Genomic DNA, 20,869 nt, shown 5'->3' on the forward strand with positions numbered 1-20,869 from the left:
AATCTCAATAAATCTTAGCTGTGAAGGAGTATACTGTTTATACTGAGTCTGAAGCTATAATTGGCAAAGAAGTAGCCGTCACTCATATAGTGAGAGAAGGGGTTATTTGGTATTCTGTGGGATACATAGTGGTCTTGTCTGTCTTGCAGGTTTTTTAAGGTGTTTTTATTGTTCAGTAATAAACCAGAATGGCTTAGCTAAAAGCATCAGATTGATGTTTAATGACATTGAGGCCTAACTGTGAGTAGCATCAGTTAGGTTTCTAGATTTCAGAGACTGCTTTTTCTTTTTTCTTTCCTTTTTCTCAGGCCAAGGCCAAGTACAGTGAGGCAGGCCTGTTAATCCCAGTGGCTTGGGCATCTAAGACAGGAGGATTGTGAGTTCAAAGCCAGCCTAAACAAGTCAGTGAGACCTTGTTTCTAAATAAAATACAAAAAAGGGCTGAGGATGTAACTCAGTGGTAAAAGCCCCTCTCTCTAATCCCCAGTACAAATAAATAAATACATAATGAATGAAATATATATATCCCCTCTCCGACCAAAGCAAGTCGTTCCTGCAGATAATGGTGAAAGATAACCAATGTGAAAGCATTTTTGCCTTCTGTACATTTCATTCTTGAAAAAAATGTTTGTGTGTGTGTGTGTGTGTGTGTTTGTGTGTGTTATTGTGAATTAAGTCAAGGCCTCATGCATGGTAGACAAGTGCTTTAGCATTGTGCTTCATCCCCAGCCCTTCTTTAAAGTTTTATTTTGAGGGCTGGAGATGTGGCTCAAGCGGTACTGCGCTTTCCTGGCATGCGTGCGGCCCTGGTTCGACCCTCAGCACCACATACAAACAAAGATGTTGTGTCCCCCGAAAACTAAAAAAATAAATAAAATTCTCTCTCTCTCTCTCTCTCTCTCTCTCTCTTTAAAAAAAAAAAAGTTTTATTTTGAGACAGGATTTTGATAAGTTGTCTAAGATAGCCTTAAACTTAAGAACCTCTGGCTTCAGCCACACATCCCCTATTGATTGATAACTTTTTTCCTTTCCAGGATCATATCTCTACCCTCTTTTATTTGTATTGGCATGTGTTAACAGAAAAATGGTGATAACAACATCTTTGTCTTAATTCTTATTTCACCATTAATATAATATCTATAATGTTTGTATAGACAACCTTTATCAAATTTGAGTGTTTTCTTAATTTCTTGAAAATTTTGAGTCAGTGTCTTGTTTTTGTCAAATGAATATTTTGAAATGATTTTTTTGTTTATTTTCTTCAACTATTCTGTTTATGTGGTGAAGTGCTCTGCAAACACACAAACTCTTGTTTTTCTCCTTAAACAGAAAATTTGTTGTCCCACAATTCTCTAAGTTAGAAGTTTAAAATCAAGGTGTTGTCAGGGCCATGCTCCCTCTGAAGATACTAAGCAAGGATTTGTTCTGCTTTCTGTACATTTCATTCTTGAAAAAATGTGTGTGTGTGTGTGTGTTACTGTGAATTAAGTCAAGGCAGTCTCTGAAGTCTATTAGATAGGCTCATGCTATAACCTTATTTTAACTTAATTACTTTGGTTAAAAACATTATCCAGATTAAATCACATTCTCGGGTATCGGGGTTTAGGACTCTGGGTGTGTGTATGTGTTTGCACAATTCAAGCAATAAGAATCTGGTACCAGACGTTCATCTGTTGCGCACCTTGGTGGGTGTGAACTGAAGCAAATGCTTATGACTTGCTCTTGATCAGTATTACTTGATATTTGGGTGTGAAATCAATCTAGAATTTTTTTTTTAAATGAGCTTCACTTAGTAGTAAGGTATTATTGTTTTAAGAAATGCATTTTTAAGAAACCCTGCTGAGTAACTCCTAGATTTAAAAAGATACCATAGTGGTATTTTTTTAATAGAGTAATAATGGAAGTATGACATCAAAATGTGAGCTGCAACTAAATCAGCTCTTAGAAATTTATAGTATCTGCATATACATTATAAATGAGAAAAGATTAAAAAGTGATTAAACTTGAACCTCAAGTAAAAAGGTGGTAAATTAAACCTGCTCAAAAAAGTAAAAGAGGAATAACAAATGAAACTAGAAAGCAGATGTAAAACAGAAATATTAGCCAAGGTAAAATACAACACACACACACAAATAAATACACACAAACCCAACCTTTTTTGCTAACAACTTTTCTGTTATAATCACATACATACATACAGTTCACCCATAAAAATATACAGTTTACTGTTTTTATAGCATGTTCACAGAGTTATATAGCATGACCTCAGTCAGTGTTAGAACATCTTCATTACTCCATACGGAAATCCTATACCTTTTAGCAGCTACCATTTCTTCCCAAACCCTCTGCCCTAGGCAATCACTGATTTACTTCCCATCTCTATAGATTTGCCTATTCTGTTCAAATCATATAACTGAAGTCATTTAGTATGTAGTCCTTTGTGACTGATTTCTTTCTCTCAATGTATTTTCAAGATTAATCTGTGTTGTAGCATATGTCATCATTTTTTTTTCCTTGTAAGACTGCATAATTTTCCATTGTATGGACATACTACATTTTTATTTATCTATTCATTGGTTTCTGGATATTTAGGTTTCTCAATTTTGGGTTATTATGGGTAATGCTACTTGCTATAAGCATTTGTGGGTAAGTTTTTGTATGGACTTAATCTTTTTGTTTCTTTTGGGTGTATTCCTAGGAGTAAGAACTGCAGAGTCATATGGCAACTCTGTGTTTATCATGGTGAGGAACTGCCTGTTTTTCAAAGCAGCTGCACCATTTTACAGTCCCACCAGTATTGTTTAAAGGTTCAAATTTTTCTACATCCTTTCCAGAATTCAGAATTTTGTTACAGCTATCCTGGTATGTGTTATCTCATTGTGGTTTTGATTTGCATTTTCCTGATGACATATGGTGTTCAGCATCTTTTTCATGTTTATTTCTTATAGAGTATTCATTTACTGAGCTATTTTGTAGACAAGTCTATTCAAGACCTTTGTTTTTAAATTGGTCTATTTAGTTTGTGGATATGGGTGTGTGGATACATACATACATACACACATATATACATTTTATATATGTCTCTTATCAATATAGAATTTGCAAATGTTTTCTCCCATTGTGTGAATTGTCTTCACTTTCTTTTTAAAAAATATTTAAAATTTTTAATTGACAATGTCTTTTTTGATGGTAAATGCCTTGTTAACATTAAAAACTTCTGTTAATTTATAGTTAGACTTGATTCACATATAATCTTTCCTTATATGTTCTTTAATTTTTCCTTTATGTCTTTTCCATCCCCTTCTGTTTTCATTTTTACACTTTTTTTTTTCTAATTTTCTTCATCTGCTTTTTTATTCTCCTGTATCTCGTTTAGGTTCTATACATCTCACGTGGAGAATGAAAACTGGTCTTTTTATTTCTGTTTTTTTCCTAGTAAATTAATGTTCTAGTATGAACTGTTCACATTGTCACTCTTTTTGGGGGGTACCAGGGATTGAACCCCCTCAGGGTGGCTTAACCACTGATCCATACCCCCAGCCCTTTTATATTTTGTTTTGATACAGGGACTCCTTGCTTAGGGCCTCAGCCCCCCAAGTCCCTGGTATTAGTATTACAGGGGTGCGCCACTGCACCCAGTAGTACATTGTCACTTTTGTATTACGTAAATCTAGTAAATATGAAAATCAGTACACAGCAAGGATTAATTTTTTGGTTATTTCAAAATCATATGATGTAAGCTTTTATTCATTTATCAATTTGTACTATCAGTTTGTAGTAAGTCAATAATTAGGTGACTTCTGTTTAAATTATTAAACTCGTTTCTTTTTCTTTTTTTTTTTAAAGATTCAAAATGGATAGTATAGAAGAACCTCAGAAAAAAGTCTTCAAAGCTCGAAAAACAATGAGAGTGAGTGATCGTCAACAACTTGAAGCTGTGTACAAAGTCAAAAAAGAACTGTTAAAAACTGATGTCAAGCTGTTAAATGGCAACCATGAAAATGGAGATTTGGACCCAACCTCACCTTTGGAAAATATAGATTATATTAAAGATAAGGAGGAAGTGAATGGTATTGAAGAGATTTGTTTTGATCCTGAAGAAAGTAAAACAGAATGGAAAGAAATGTCCTGTATCCTAAATGTTAATGTAAAAAACAAGCAGGATGATAATTTAAGTTGTGAACCTTTGTCTCCTAAGAATATAACTCCTGAATCAGCCTCTAAACTGACCACTGAAACAGCTTCTGGTGATCCAGCCACTGTAGATCCAGACTCTGAAGAACTAGCCTCTATAGATCCTGCCTCTGGTGATCCATCTGTTGATCCCTCCTCTGCTGATCTCTCCTCTGCTGATCCCTCCTCTGCTGATTCCTCCTCTAGGGAGCCTGTCTCTGGTGATCTTAGCTCTGGTGATTCCACTTCTGGTGAACCGGTTTCTACTCAAGTGATTTCTGGTGAGCCAGTTTCTGGTGAACCAGTTTCTGATGAAACTGCCTCTGGTGAAATAGGTTCTGGTGATCCTGCTTCTGATAATTCAGCCTCTGGTGATCTAGCTCCTGGTGAACTATCTTCTGGTGATCCTGCTTGTAGTGAATTGGCCTCTGATGATCTGGTTTCTGGTGATCTGGCCTCTGGTAAACTGGCCTCTGGTGAATTGGCCTCTGAACTGACTTCTGAATCAACCTTTGAAGCCACCTTTGAACCAAGTTCTGTACCAGTTTGTGAACCAATTACTGAAACTGACAGTACAGGGCAGAGTAGCAAAAAAGATGATGATTTTCTTGAAAAAAAAGATGATGATGAAAAGTTAGATCAAGTTCAGTGTAAAGATTCATTTGATCAGGAAAAAAAAAGTGATAGTAATATTGGTGGCAGTGAAGAAGCTGCAGAAACAGATAATACAATTATTTGTTCAGATCTACTTCATGAAAATGAAAAGAAGGTAGAGGAAGATCCTATTACAGAGCTTGCTTTAGGAGAAGAGGCTATATCCAGCAGTATGGAAATTGACCATGGTGAAAAGAATGAAGATGAAAATTCTACAGACCTTGTAGAAAGCATTCATGAAAATGTTAAAAAAGATGACAAAAATGAGAATATCTTAGAAAGTGCAGATTCTATGGAGACAGATGAAATCATCCCTATTTTGGAAAAACTTGCTCCTGCTGAGGATGAACTTACTTGCTTTTCTAAAACTTCTCTCCTTTCAAATGATGAGACGAATCCAGATTTGGAGGAGAAAATGGAAGGTTCTTTTGGATCTCCATCTAAACAAGAAAGTAGTGAGAGTTTACCAAAAGAAGCCTTTTTGGTTCTCTCTGATGAAGAGGATATTCCATGTGAAAAAGAGGAGTCTGAAGTTATATCGCAAAATGAGACACGCTCGCCAGGTTAGCAGATTATATAAATTTTAAAAGATTTTTATTAGCTTTTGCAACTGTTTGATAAACATTCTGGTAAAGTTTTAAGTTTATATTAGTTTCAGAGGACGTTGAGAATGGTGGTGACTCTATAGAAGGATCTCTTAATGTATTCTTTACAGAATTCATAATTATGAAATGCTCTCTCTGTGAGCAACATCATGGTAAATTCTGGAAAAGGGTATAGATAGGTAGAAAATATAGCCTGTTCACAAGTGACTTCTAGTCTAGGAACAGAGATAAGATGGACCAATATACCACTTTGAAAATCTAAATCAGTACGTAATTGATCAAAGTCCTAGCAGTTGTTTCTGGGTATCACTTAATGAACAAATTACAATCTAACAGCCTACTAGTTTATTTCCTTCAATTGTAACATCATGTTTTCAATTACTCTTCCCAATAAAATCTTATTTTTAAATATATATATATATTTTTGACCAGGCAACAGTATTACCATTGTTCGAAGCCAAAACCCTTGAAACTCGATTATCCATTCAATAAAGACTTTTTACTCATTTGTTTCCTCAGCCCTCTTGATTCTACCCAAGCTACTCTCTTCCTTTTATCTTCTGAATGATCTCCTTCCCTTTCATGAGGTTCCTGTTACTTTTAGCTTAATTCCAAATTACTTATCAAAAATGATAGAAACTTCATGATTTGATCAAGACCTACATTTTCCATCTGGTAAAACCACCTCCTCCTCCTTCTCCTCCTCCTCCTCCTCCTCCTCCTCCTCCTCCTTCTTCTTCTTCTTCTTTTTTTTTTTTTTTTAAGGCTAATTGCTTTTGTGATCAAACTCTTGGAAGCATTATTCCTATATAAAACATTAATCTCTCTCAGACTACCATGAATACCTTTCTGTTCCTATAGTATGACATTCTCTTAGAGATCTCAGGAGGAATCTTGCTCAATAAAACAGAATGTCAGCTAGAAAACCTTTGTTTAAAGTGAAAACAGGGAGGTGAGACTAGTAGACAAAGAGGAAAAATATATCATTTTAGGTTTTGGAGGTAGAGATTTTTTTTTTTTTTTTTTTTTTTGGTCATTATAAGATGACTTCATTTCCAAAGAACTTATGTAGAGAGGTTAGGTAGGCTCTTCTTGGTTCTAAGGATTTAAAGATACCCCTAAGATGCAGATAAGAATTAAATCACAGACCAAGGCTGTAAATACAGTGATAATGTTAAATTGGTTTTCTGAGAGGGTAGAGGAGGGTAACTTTATGAGTGCACAGATGAGTTCAAGGAAGCCTTGCCTTTTGTTGTATGCATACCATAGGTTTTACTCCTTGTAATAGCAGTATCATCTTCTTATTCAGACGAGAAAATTTGGAACCATTTTTTTTTTCCTTTCCCGTATCTCAGATACAATCCATTAGGAAATCCTGTTGGTACTGTCTTTGGAATGGGTCTGAAGTCCAGCCCATAATTGTTATCACCCCTGCTCTGAGCCACCAACATCAGGCTATAATGTTGCCTGGTACAACATTAGTGCTCAGTAAATATTTGTAAAGTAAATGAATAATTGATAATGTCAGAGAAGCTTATCATGGGGGACCTTGGTTAAAATGCTAAAAGCATTATGATGGCAATAGAGGGGCTCTTGAAGAGTTTCAAGCATAATTTATATTTTGGAAAGATAATAGGCAATAGTGTGGTGAAATTTATTAATCCATTCAGTAGGTATTTATACGAAATACCACACTGGGACAAGTCTTTCAGAAAGCATTATGGTAGTCTTTGTAAAGAAAAAAAATCAGCAATTATAGCTTGTAATTTAATGAGTCTGTACATTTTATCTATGTCAAAATCTTGATGTTGGAGACCATCCATATAGTGCTGTTAAATTCAAAGAATGAAAAATAAGCCATCACATTGCATACTTGAAAATTTCAGTGTTGGGTTTATTTTTTTGTTATTTGCCTTTAGAGTGTAATCTGATTCTATGCTTTTAGTTGGGTATGTTTTAATGGCAGATTTCATTTCTTAGCTAGTAACTGAACTTTAATTTTGTGTCTTCCCCTACCCTCTCTGATTTTGTTTATTGTGAGTTTAAGCAGTTTTTTCATTGGTTCTTAAACTACACTCTTTGTATGGCAGCAGACTGTCCTACATGTCATGTTGTTGTGTACCCGCTGAGGCGTTACTTGCATCAATTTCTTTGTTTTTGACTAATTTTTAATGTCATCAAAATACAAAATGATAAACTGAGGTACCAAAGTCTGACTTCAGTTCCCTTTCCAGCTACTGACGTTTGTGTGGTATACTAATAGGAAAACAATACAAACCTGTCATTTTTAGGCACTTGTTTAGCAAGTTTGTTGTAAATGCAGCAGTTATAATGTGTGTGACCAGCATCGAAAAATAGTGAAAGATGTTAGAAAGCAAATAGAAGAGCTATTTTGATTTTACAAAAATAAGAGAAAACTAACAACATATTTAGGTGTACCTAAATAGGTCTGGAGATACTGTTGAATTGTTGAATTGCTATTCAATAGCTGTCATTAAATCATTAAAATCGTAGTCTGTTTAAGACCACTAGCAAAATAAAGATTTCTCTCTCTGGAAAAGTTTTTGATTTCTGTCTTGCTGGGCCTCTTCCTAGTTCCCAGGGAAGTGACGTTGATACTTATATTGTTAACTCCAAGGACATTTTTCTTTGTCTTTCCTTTTTATTCTTGGATGGCCTCTTAATGATGGCCCTTCAAACTTCAGACTCTCCTAAGCTTTTGGGCTACTGTGTTCATCTCACTCACCTCTTTTTGATCCTTTTATTTCTTGTGGAGAAATAGGAAGATAGCATTTCTCCACTCCCTTTCTTTTCCCCCTTCCCTTTTCATTTGATCTTTAAGATAAACTAAATAAACTATGAATACCAAAGAATTAAAAAAAAAAAAAGGTAGATGAACACAAAATGAATAGAATTTGGAGTTTCCTTCTCTTTTTGCTTTAGGTTAGTAATGATAGAATTGGCATGATTTAGCCAGTTAAAATTTACTAATAATTTGTTGTCACTGTTGTATTAAGCTTAAATTCTTTTTGTCTCAACTCCATTTATATTTAGCTATTTATTATGTAATCAGCATTTCTTTGTGAAGCCTTGTAGTCATATACAGTGGTGCATAAATTACAACTGGAAGTTTTCTGTATTAAGGGAAATGATGAAAGGGGGTTTGGGAAGAAAATTTAGAGAAATTTAGGAGTAGAATAGCTTCTGGACATTAGTTGGAGTTGAGTGATAAGATTATATAATCTCAGAGTGATTATAAATGGAGAAGAGAGCAGATGTAAAAACTGAGCTTTTGACATTTCAGTGTCTAGAGATTAGGGAGAACCAGCAAAAGAGACCAAGCAAGAACAACTGTTATAGGAAGAAAATTTAAAAGAGATTTTAGTATTCTAGAAGTGTGGCCTATAGGTCCCATGTGTTTTTTAAGTTAAGTTTTACTGGAACATGGCCAGGGCTGTTTATGTATTGTGTATTTTTTATTGATGATTCCTGTAAAGTAAGTAGTTGTATCAGAGTCCAAGTGACCCCAAGACTGAAAATATTTTTTTGGCCATTTACAAAAATAATTTGTAGACCTCTGATCAAAGGCAATAGTTTTATCCATTGTTTCCTTGAAATGAGGTTCTATAAAATATAATTCTGATGTAAATTCTATACCTTAATTCCTAACATACTTTTTTTCATCTTAATTTACTGAAATCTTACTAAAGATAATAGTTATCAGATAAGTATTTAACATTCAGTTTATCTTAGCTCTTTGTCAGAGTATTTACTGTTACCAAAATCACAAGATCTGGTCCCTTCCTATAATAACCTTACTGTCTAGTATGGTTAAAAAGATTATAGAGCTATGTTCATGGAACATGCAACTAAGAGAACTTTCCCACTCATGATGAGGCTTTACTGAAGCAAACCGGAAAAATTATAAGAGAAACATGTCCATAGGACAAGTTCTAAAAATACTTTCTTAACTTAAATACTATATTTGGATGAGTTTTAGAAGCTCTAGGAAACTGTTGCAATTGGGTATAAAATTTTATACAAGGGCCTTTGATTATTAAAATGTTTGAAAAAAGGCCACTTCCAGTTCTCACCTTGTGGACAAAACTGTTAAATGAAAGATGAGCCTTACCCTTCTTTTAAAAATCTGTTGGCCTGGCATAGTTGTGCATGTCTTGTGATCCCAACATCTTGGGGAAGATGAGGCAGGAGGATCACAAGTTGAAGACCATCCTCATAATGAGATTGTCTCAAAAAGACTGTGCTCAATGGCAGATTGCCCCTGGGTTCAATCCTCATTCCTGCCCCCTCCCCCACCAAATCTGTTAATACCATTTTTCTCACCCAAGTCCTTTCTTTGACACATAATTCTAGCATAAAGTTTAATCCTATTAATCTATTCTGAAACGCCATCGAATGTTTCTGGTAATATCTTATGGGCATATCTGGAGAAAGGGAATTGGATGATAGGAGGAGATTTTTGAGTAAAGTAAAAGAATCTCAATTTAAAACTTACATATATAAGAGGAGAGAGCGCTAATGTATACATAAAAGAGGAAGACCAAACAATGCCAGTTTAATTCTGTGTTCTAGATTCTCTAGCTTCTAGTTATCCTAATTGGTTGGAGCCATAGCTAATTTTGTGCCTTTGGTGATGTGAAGATTTGCCAAATGAAGACTATGTAATTAAACCTTTTATCTCAATTACTTTGTGTCTTTGAAAACTCTAGTGCCTAGAAAGCTTAGGAGAAATTACCAGCCCTTAGAATTAAAAATCAGGAAGATTTGGAAAAATATAAGAGAAAAATGTGTTGTAATGGGTTTGTAATCCATCTACAAGAATGCAAAAAACAAATTTTATTTCACTGAAATGAGTTGAGAGAAGAGATCCTAAAAATTTATAATAAACAAAGGGAAGTAAAGGGAAAAATCAATTTTTTACTACTCATTAAAGTTTAAAAATAGTTTTAGTGGTATTTATGTACAGTATTACCTTTAGTGAGACCCTGCTTTAATGAGGAAAAAATTTTTTTGAGCTTTAATAAGTTCATTAATGATCCTCATCTTTGTTTACTTTCACCTAAAAGGTCTTTTTAAACGTTTTAACCTTGACTTCTACCATTAAGACTGTCGTGATTAAAACTCTGATTTTTTGAAGAAAAAAAGTTTTGTCATACTCAATGCTTATATACATTGTGATTGCTTATTTAATTTTAGTTGTAGAATATGATAAAGCATGATATGTTTTATTAAAGTCACCAAAGGACTACTTCAGTAAAGTCAGGGGAAAAGAAGTCCAAAATAGTGATTTATTTTTCTCCTTTATTTCCCACTTAAGTTAGTTGAGTATACATAGATTGACCAAAGGTGGTTTCTGGTACCTCTTGGATTTTATTTGTTGTTAACACAATAGAATTTTATAAACATTGTTATCAATATTTTTTGATAGCACTATTTGTTACATTTTATATGCCTCTTTTAAAAATTATTTAACCTTCCCAAACATTACTTTCCTCACCTGTATGATGGCAAAAATATTGCTTATAGTATAGGATTATATTGAAGCTATGACTAATACATGTCAAGCACCAAGCTTGGTTGCTGACATTGCTATCAAATATAATAGTACCATTTCTCAGTAAAGTTTTTAAAAAAATTATAATAAGGATAGCCTTTCCATTTCATTGTTTATGAACTATCCTGTAACCATTAAAATAACTTAATGATTCTACCTTTCTAGTAAAAATATTAGTTGTTTTGACTTTACCTATCAGTAGTTTCTAATATTTTTTGTGATTTTTAGGGAAATCTCAAATTATTTAGTTTTAATAGTAGCAAAGGAATCTAAATGTTTTACAGTAGTTTTCAGATTTTATTAATGTTATTGGTGATGGGAAATACTGAGTAAGTTTACTTGTTTTAAAATCTGTATTTTTCAGGTAGAGTTTATTCTGTATTGTAGAACAGTTGAATGTGGACTTGGTCATCTATTTCTATCAGTATGTGTTGTAATTTTATTCCCAAAATTTTACTGAATAGTTAATAAAAAATATAAATGGGCTGTTATGAATTCCAATAGAAACAAAATTTTCTTTTCTACTTTTGTTCCAGCAGAAATAGAAAGTAATGAAAAGGACAGCAAACCTGAGGAAGAAGAGCAAGTGATAGATGAAGAAGATGAAAGACCTTCTGAGAAAAGTATGAATGTACAATAACTTGAACTACTTTGAAAAATAATAATTCATTGTTTCTGATTTTAAGAAACATGTAATATTATTTTTTTGCCCATGACATGTTTGTAAATTTTTGTAATTTAAGTAAGACATAGTGAATCTATTTTGGTGATGACTAACTTAAGGATCTTTGAATGTATTATTTCATACTTGAATGTAGTATTTACATTTTTAATAGTTCCACAAAAAAGATTTAAGCGTACAACTTGAGTTAGTATCATTCATTGTTTCAAAAGAAAAGATATAGGCTTACAACTTAAGGTAGTATCTGTGTGTCTTGAGGGAAATTGTTTTAGATTAAGTTGAGACAATCTAAATAATTAAATAATTCGATGATATTAGTATATTTTTAAGTCTTCATTTTCTTAAGCTTCATGGGAAGGGAAGTGATGGGATGAGGTTTCTAGAAAGATTACTGAACTAGATACCAGGAAACCTGGGTTCTATAATTCTTCCTGCCATGCTGCTCTCCATGTATGACTCTGGGCAAGTTGTTACTATATAATATATAAAGTTATAGAACAGAAATGTATTTTAAAAATAGGCACACTCATTATGGGTATAGAGTAAGGAGGAGAGGCTTTGGATAATCATATAAGAGTATTTGCCTTAAAGGGTGGAATTTTAGTGTTTTCATTTTTTTAGATATTGAAAAATAAACTCAACAAAATTTGCTTATGAAATCATGAATGTTAACAGTATTTGAAGTAGGTATTTTCTGTGTGAAGATCTTTAATATCGGTTCTTTACAAATGTACCTTTATAATGACATTAATTTTTATATATTTGAAATTCATTAGGATATATTAAAAATAACTATTACAATATTATTTTCCTAAGGCCAATGATTAAGAATTTTTCTTATGTTTACTGAAGAGGATAAATTACATAATTCGAGCTGTGTGCAGTTGATAGAATTTGGCATGAGAATGAATACTGTATTTTTCCAGAGAATTCATTTCACTATGAAATATAGCAAAGGGAATAAATGTAAAATGACTTCTACCTTCTTCATGACACAGTTGTTAGGTAGTTTTCCATATTAATATGAAAATTTCAAGGAAAGAGTGTTTTGTGTTTACAGTATCCATGTTTAGTTTATCCATTAGAAAGTTCTTATTTAGCATAGTGAAACTCATTTCAAGTTTAAAGCTGGAAGCTACATACCTGCTTTTCTGATCTCAAAACAATTCATAAAATAATTGGTTGAGAATGCTATTGTGATAAAAACAGTATTTTGCTGCAAATGGAAAAGGCTTTAGTTCTGTAATAAAAACAGTTGACCCATCATTGTGTTTTTGTTCTCAGATGAATGTTCTAGAAGAAAACGTTCTAAATCAGAGGACATGGACAATGTACAGTCCAAACGTCGTCGATATATTGAAGAAGAATATGAAGCAGAATTTCAAGTAAAGATTACAGCCAAAGGAGACATTAACCAGAAGCTTCAAAAGGTATTGTAAATAATAAACCATATTGAATAAAAAGTACCACTGTCTTTATTCTAGATTTTTTACATTATAGCATTGTGTGTTTTAGTTATACATCCAGTTTATCATAGAAACAGAGAACTTGAAGAAAGTGGTTATGGAGTTTATGATTTTGCTTGATAATTTTAAAATTCCTTCTGACTGACCACATGATTTTTTTAAGAGATGGTAGTGATTATCAAAATGAAAGGTAGATATGATGACATTTCTTTGCTTTTGTAACAAAACTGAATAATGTTCGAGATTTTCTTTTTTCTTCCCATATTGAAATTAATTTTATACTGAAAAGGAAACAAGAGTTTTTTGTATTAATATTTTAATCTTTATAATATGCTTGTTTGGTGGTTATAGGTCTATACTTACTAAAATCTTTGTCATGTATGTTAAGATTAATATTAAGAATGATTGGGAGAGACCTATAGAAGGACTGTGGAAAGGGAATATATAAAGATTTTGGAAACCTCCCCCTAGATCTGTTATGACAGAGATAGAAATAATGAAAATATTGAGTACTTTCTGTATTTTTCAAAATATGTTCATAAACCTTTATAACAAGTGCATTTTGTAGAGCGGTGTATGAAATTCAGATGATACTATTTTTTCCAGATCTCTCTCTCTCTCATATTCATATATATATATATATATATCTATCACAGTTATTCCTCTAAGATACAGTACAAATAACTACACTTTCCAGAAAGAGGCAATGAAAGAAAAGTGATAGTGGTATCTTTGTCTCCAGTTTCTTTTTCTTTGGCCTATATAATAATAATACTAAAGATAAATGCATGATACATTGTGGAACCAACCCAGATACCCTTCAGTAGATGAATGGATAAGGAAACTTTGGTATATATACACAATGGAACATTACTCAACATTAAAAGAGAATAAAATCATAGCATTTATAGGTAAATGGATGGAGTCAGAGAATATAATGCTAAGTGAAATAAGCCAATCCTCAAAAACCAAAGGCCAGATGTTTTCTTTTGATAGGAGGATGCTGACTCATAATGGTAATGGAGGGGTAGCATGGGAGGAATGGAGGAATTTCAAATAGGGCAAAGGGAAGGGAGGGGAAGGACAGAATAGGAATGATGGTGGAATAAGTTAGACATCATTACCCTATGTACATGTATGAACACACTAATGGTGTGAAAATATTTATTGTACAATCAGTGAGTTGAAAAATTGTGCTGCATATGTGTAATATAAAATGAATTGCATTGTGCCATTGTGTATAACAAATTAAAATACATAATAATAAAAAGAACAAATAAAATATTAAAAAAAAGATAGATGCACGAAAGAAGTTTAAAAACTTACATGTTCACTGGGAGTTTACTCCTTTAGAATAGTGCTAACTCAGGTATCATAGTGTCCTTTTTGTTGTGGGTCCATAATGATTTAATGTGGGAATTTTGAATACATTTAGCAGAGTTTTATAGAATATGATGTTGAATTATTATTCCTAGTATATATCACAAAAATATCAATCTGTAACAACTAGAATTTTTTTCTTTTTTTTTTTTTTCCAAAGAGATAATAAGAATTGAACTCAGGCTTTGTGCATGCCTGTTAAGTGCTTTACCATTGAGCTACATCCCCAGACCTAGACTATACAGTTTTTAAACTGATCTTTAACTAGTTTTCAGTAAGTGGTTTGAGCATGGTAATGGGATATGAGAAGAAAATGCTCAACTTTCATTTTCAAGATTTCATCCTCTAGAAATTTTCTATTTTTAGTATATGCCCCCATTAGGTAGATACTTTATATATATATGGAAGTAGAGAATTTCATTAGATAGCATTGATTTGCGGATTTTATTCATTAACTTAGTTAAGCATGTTTTATTCTAATTAGCTAATACGTTATTATTAGTACTTTCATTGTTCTGGGCTTGTTGAATTGCCTTTTTGTAACAAAGGAATATGTATTTCTTTAGGTGATACAATGGTTGCTGGAAGAAAAATTGTGTGCATTACAGTGTGCTGTATTTGATAAGACTTTGGCAGAACTCAAGACACGAGTAGAAAAGATTGAATGTAACAAAAGGCATAAAACAGTTCTTACTGAACTCCAGGTTTGTATGCTGACTTTAATTATATCATCATTTTTATAATTTGTCTTCTGAAATATATATTTGAAGTTGACTATTTTACTCAACTTACATTTGTTCTTTTAAATTCTAAATATAAGAAATAAAAGTAGTCTGTATTACTTTGCTAGGGCTTCTGTGAAAACAGTACCATAAATTGGGTGACTTTATCAACGGTAATGTATAACCTCACATGTAATGTGTAACATTCTATTCTGGAGGATAGAAGTCCTTTCCTCTGGTTTTTGTTGGCTTGCTAACAGTCTGTAATGTTGCTTGTCTTGTAGTGGCATTACCTCAGTCTCTGGCTATATCTTTTCATGGTAAACATACATTTCTGTATGTTTGTCCAAATTTCTCTCTTTTTAAAGACACCAGTTGTATTAAATAGGGGTCCTCCCCACTTCAGTTAGACTTTATCTTAACTAATTTTCTCTGCAGTGACCCTGAGTTTCTAGAGGTTCAGACTTTAAACGTAGGGGGAGTTCCTTTAGTTAAACCATAGTTTAACTCAGAGACTCAAAAATTATCTAACTTTTTTTTTAACTTTTAATTTTTTTGTCATTGAGGAAAGGCTAGCATCTAGCATGCATAATGTATACTAATTATTTGTAGAGTATTCTTTCTATGTTCTGTGTGGATCTTATGTTTTAATGTATTAGTTTACTAATCTATATCCATTAATAATTAATAATTACTACTTTTGGCTTCTGGTAAGTGAAATGAATACATAGTGAAATGCTATAGTAGTTTGTATCATTCCAAAGCTAAGAAATTAGAAAATTTAATCAGTATATTCATTCTGTCATAAGTAAAAATATGGTTTCTATTATCCTATTTAAGTGTGAGCATAATCTAAAGAATTTTGATTTGTAAACCACAGGGCCTTATCTTACAAATGAGGGAGAAGTGATCCCTGAAAGTTAAATCTCTTTTTCAGTTAAAAATCATCAGAAGTCTCATGGTTGCAGCTAAATATGAGTAAAATTTAGAAGTGTTATAGCTTCTAGGCTAAAAGTTATTTCCTTGGTTTCATACTGGATTTTTTGTTTGTTTTGTGTAAGACTTTAGTAGTAATAATCTTTATTATTAACTAGTAATGAAGTCTTTGTGATAATTTTGTAATGGATCATTTAGAGCAATAGTCCTGGTTTTTTACCTTTATCAGGTTTTTCTATAGAAATAGTATGGTCTAAACTCCATTTTGCTTGTTGAGAATTTTGAATTAAAACTGAAAATGTGTGAAGATTTAAAATAATTCTTTGTTTCTCAGAAGTCCCCTGGTTGCAGTTATTTTGTATTTTTCAAACCTTAGTTTTTAATTAATTTCTTGTTCATTTAAGATGCAAGTCCAAATCTCTTAATGTTTTTTTGCACTTCAGTGTTTTTTTTGTAGCCTCAGACTCTGAATATTTCCAACACCAAACCATTTTCTCCACAAATGCATTCCCTTTCTCATTGTTCTTCTTGGTGACAGTTTTTTAATTCTTAGAAAAAGTTTGAAGGAACATCTTCCCATTATGGTTCTTATTGGCAGTCCTTCAGTTCTTGGAAGCCAACTCCTCTTTGTCATTTTACATATACATTGAATTGCCAAATTTCCAGTTTTTATTTCCTAAAAGATCTGTGTCTCTGTTACTATATTTAGGTGTGGCTACTCAACATTCAAAAGATGAGAGTTAGTAGGAAAGAAATCAGTTTTATTCAAGGGAATAATACAAGGAATAAGGTAGAAGGGCTATTGTTATCATAGTGCTTTGTGTCCCTAAGTTCTTGATAGACTTTCCATAGGAAGGGAAAGAAGGAGCAAAGGATAATGGGCAGAAGACTTATATGCATTGAGTCCTACATCCAGGCTCAATCAATATCTCTGTCATTCAGCGTGTTTTTTTTCATTGTTTTTCTGCCAGAACATCCTTGGGATAGTAATCCACCTTTATCTCCTAGGCTAGTCACTATAATTTGGGACAGGGGAACAAACATTATTTTTCCTCCAAGCTAAACATTATTCTACTTAAAAAAAAAATATTTTGTAGTTGTAGGTGGACAGCATGTCTTTATTTTGTTTATTTTTATGTGGTGCTGAGGATTGATCCCAGTGCCTCACAAGTGCTCTGCCACTGAGCTACATACAGCCCCAGCCCACATTATTCCACTTTTAATTAAACAAGATTAACAGTTCATTGGCCCATATTTTGATGTTATCTGAAGACCATTAGATATTCTTGGTTCTGTAAATCTAGAGTAAATTTACTGATTAGTTAAGTTTTAGGATTCATGTCTTTTTAGTACCTTTCCCAGGAATGGCTAACCTTGTAGTTGATCATTAAGATACAAAAAGCATCTTTTGCTGGAGAATAGGGGAGATAGCAAAAAGCAATATTTTTAACCTACTGGATAACTTCAGAGGTGTCACCTACACCCAAGCCAGCAGGAGACAAATAATGTATTGCTGTGTGACCACCAAAATTCACAATTTTTAAAGTTAACTAAAAGCAAGTGAAAATAGAGGTTTTATTTGGTTTTTCCTTTAGTAAATTGTCATTTTCTATTAGACCATAAGTAGTAAATTCCTTGATTGATTATTAGTTTTTGAGTTTTGGCTGGTACTTCCAAAACATTATGCTAGTCTTTCTAAAATACTGCTTTCTTCATTTTTTGGTGTCATCATTTTCCTCAATTTTGTACCACTCAATGTAGTATTCATTTGATTTTTAATCTCAATCTCATAGTTTTTGATCCAATTTTCTTAATACTCACCCATTGCTTTACTGTCCTGGGAATGTTAATGTCCATAGAATTTTTATTTCAAGTTTTCAATTTCATAGTTTTTGCTGAGTATGATGGCAAACAGCTGAATCCCAGCAACTCTGGAGGCTGAGGTAGGAGGATCGCAAATCCCAGACTAGCTTCAGCAACTTAGGGAGGCCCTGTGCAACTTAGTGAGACCCTGTCTTAAAATTTAAAATAAAATAAAATAAAATGGGCTGGGATGTAGCTCAGTGGGAAAGCACCCATGGGTTCAATCCCCAGTACCAAAAAGCAAACTCCACTTCATGATTTCCCTTATTCAATCACCCTTAATGATCTGCCCTCAACATGTTATTTTATTAAATGTTAACAAGCTAAATTTAGTTGTCATCTCTTTCTGTGTTTTCATAATATTAAGCTTTTTTATAGAATTAAAATTCATATGATAAAACCCCTATTTCAAAGTGTACAATCATTGGGATATAGTATATTCACATCATCGTATTCATCTCTAGGTCCAAATCATTTTGTCATCTTACAACAAAACTTTGTGTCCATTAAACAGGTACTTCTCATTTCCCCTGCCCCTAATCTGCTTTCTGCCCCTAAGCACTAATCTGTTTTCTGTCTCTATTGATATATCTATTTTGTATATTTTATATGAGAGAATCATATAGTATGTGACCTTTGTATCTGTCTTCTTTCACTTAGGATAATGTTTTCCTAATATAATGTTGCAGTATACATTAGTGTTTTATCCCTTTTTATGACTAAATGATTTCCCATTATATGGAGATACATATGTACACACACACACACACACACACACACACACACACATAATATTAGCAACTCTGGAAATCAAAATTTTTCCTCCTCCTTAGGTTTTGTTTTATTTATTATTGTGGGTTACTGTTTGTTTATTAACTTGTTGAAACTAACTTTCCAACTGCTTAGAAAATATGTATTAGTTGTATATGGCCACTGAAGTCTGTATTTCATTATCTTAGGGGTCAGGTGGTATTTTGACAGTTACCCTTCAGTGCTTAGTGGAACCATTAATAACTTGCTTTTTTGAACATGCCTGAAATTTTACTATCAATTTATTTTCAATCTAAAGGCCAGACAAAGGTGAAAGCTTAGAATCCTTTCAGACCTCCTCTGAACTCTGCATCCTACTTTGGGCATATGTATGGTTTTTTATATTTCCCCTTATATCCAAGAGCTCTTAACCTTTTCCCCCACCCTCTTTCAAAAAGTTATTATCACATATTAATAGTGGATCATTGGAAACATTTTCACTTACATTGAGAATGAGAAAAGGATTGGTAACATATGTTACTGTTTAGAGCTTTATTGGAAGTCTTTGGGCAATGCAATGAGATAGGAAAAAGAAATAAGTAACTTGGTTAAAATAGGAACCTGGTGGAATTAACTTGGTAAACTATTGGATGACGAAGGAAATTTAGAAACTACTTGATATAAGGTCAACATAGTTTTCCTATACATTAGTAATAACTGATTAAAAAATATGAGGAAAAGGTTTCACATATAGTAGTTATTTCATGAAAGTATTTAAAAATAAACCTAAAAAAATATTCAAGATTCTGTTGAAGAAAACAGTAAAAGAAAACATGAGTCAGTTGTGATACACCAAGTTCATAGATAGCTAGCAGTGCTTGGTTCTTTGCAAATCAGCATACAAATTCAAAATTTCAACCTGGTTTCTTAGGGAAATGGAAAAGCTGTTAATATTTCATTGGTTATGGCTTAGAAAAATATCATTTTAAGTAGTTTTAACTGAAAATAGCTACTTTACTATTACTTTTGATCCCTTCCCTGATCAACGAAGTGAACCTAGGTGGCCTAATTAATGCAGGGGACAATTTTGAATAATAGATAACATGTCTGTTTGTTCACTAGCTTTTTAAAAAGTATTGTGTTTTATTATTAGGCCAAACTAATAATATTAGTTATTAATATTAATTATATTAATTATTAATATAATTAATATATTTATATTAATTATTAATATAATTAATATATTTATATTAATTATTAATATAATTAATATATTAATATTTGCACAATTAACTCTTTTTAGACAGTTGTTTTCTAAAAGGTTGCTTGGTAAAATATGCAAGGAAATTACCATTTATGTGACTCCCAGCAGTGGATGTGCCCTATATTTAAACAACTACCATTGTTTCATTACACAAAAAGTATATGTATACCTAAGAAAGAATTCAAGAAAAAATGAAATAGAATTAATAACCAAAGACTATAATATGCTGGGTGCAGTAGTACATACTTATAGTCCCAGCTACTTAGGAGCTTAAGCAGGAGGATCACTAGAGCCCACCCAGGAGATTGATAACAGCCTGGGCTACATATTGAGGATCCCCCCCAAAAAAACATAAAGTACATAATAATAGAATATTACTTTGCTAAATTTACAAATATGAATTTTTATACATTTTGAAAGTTTCACAGAGTACTTGCCAAAATAGATACCCTAGTCTTAGACACATTGTCAGATATTTTGAATTATAATAATAATAAAAAGGAATTGTTCAGTTTTCTATATAATAACAAACGTCTGCCCTTTAATTTCCTTTTTATGTTGTCAGAAGACAGTAAATCAGTGTCTATATTTTGATTTTTTTTCACTCTACTACCAATAATATTTTCTAATAATTTTTTAAATAATTTGAATACTACAGATACAGATACATTTAAGAATTTGAGTACATATTACATATATGGAAACAAAGTCTTTCTCTGTTTACTTTCTCTTTACCTTCTCCCCCACTTTCTTCCATTTGTGGCTTATAGAGGTAACCACTTTTAACTTTGGCATGTGT

At 32.5% G+C, this 20,869-nt stretch overlaps 1 protein-coding gene across 5 annotated transcripts in view; it reads left to right on the top strand.

Moving 5' to 3' along the window:
• The window catches only part of Atf7ip (activating transcription factor 7 interacting protein), a 106,277-nt gene that overhangs the window by 46,187 nt on the left and 39,221 nt on the right, over positions 1-20,869 (top strand). For 2 of the 5 annotated variants that reach the window (XM_076854141.1, XM_076854140.1), the window contains exons 2-5: positions 3,847-5,390; positions 11,544-11,630; positions 12,974-13,119; positions 15,102-15,239. In XM_076854141.1, coding sequence (XP_076710256.1) covers positions 3,854-5,390; positions 11,544-11,630; positions 12,974-13,119; positions 15,102-15,239 — 1,908 coding nt within the window. In that variant the 5' untranslated portion in view covers positions 3,847-3,853. The remainder of the gene's footprint in view (positions 1-3,846; positions 5,391-11,543; positions 11,631-12,973; positions 13,120-15,101; positions 15,240-20,869) is intronic. The other 3 variants (XM_076854142.1, XM_076854143.1, XM_076854144.1) reach the window with 2 other exon arrangements.

Source organism: Callospermophilus lateralis, chromosome 4, assembly GCF_048772815.1.
Source record: "Callospermophilus lateralis isolate mCalLat2 chromosome 4, mCalLat2.hap1, whole genome shotgun sequence".
Taxonomy (NCBI): Eukaryota; Metazoa; Chordata; class Mammalia; order Rodentia; family Sciuridae; genus Callospermophilus; species Callospermophilus lateralis.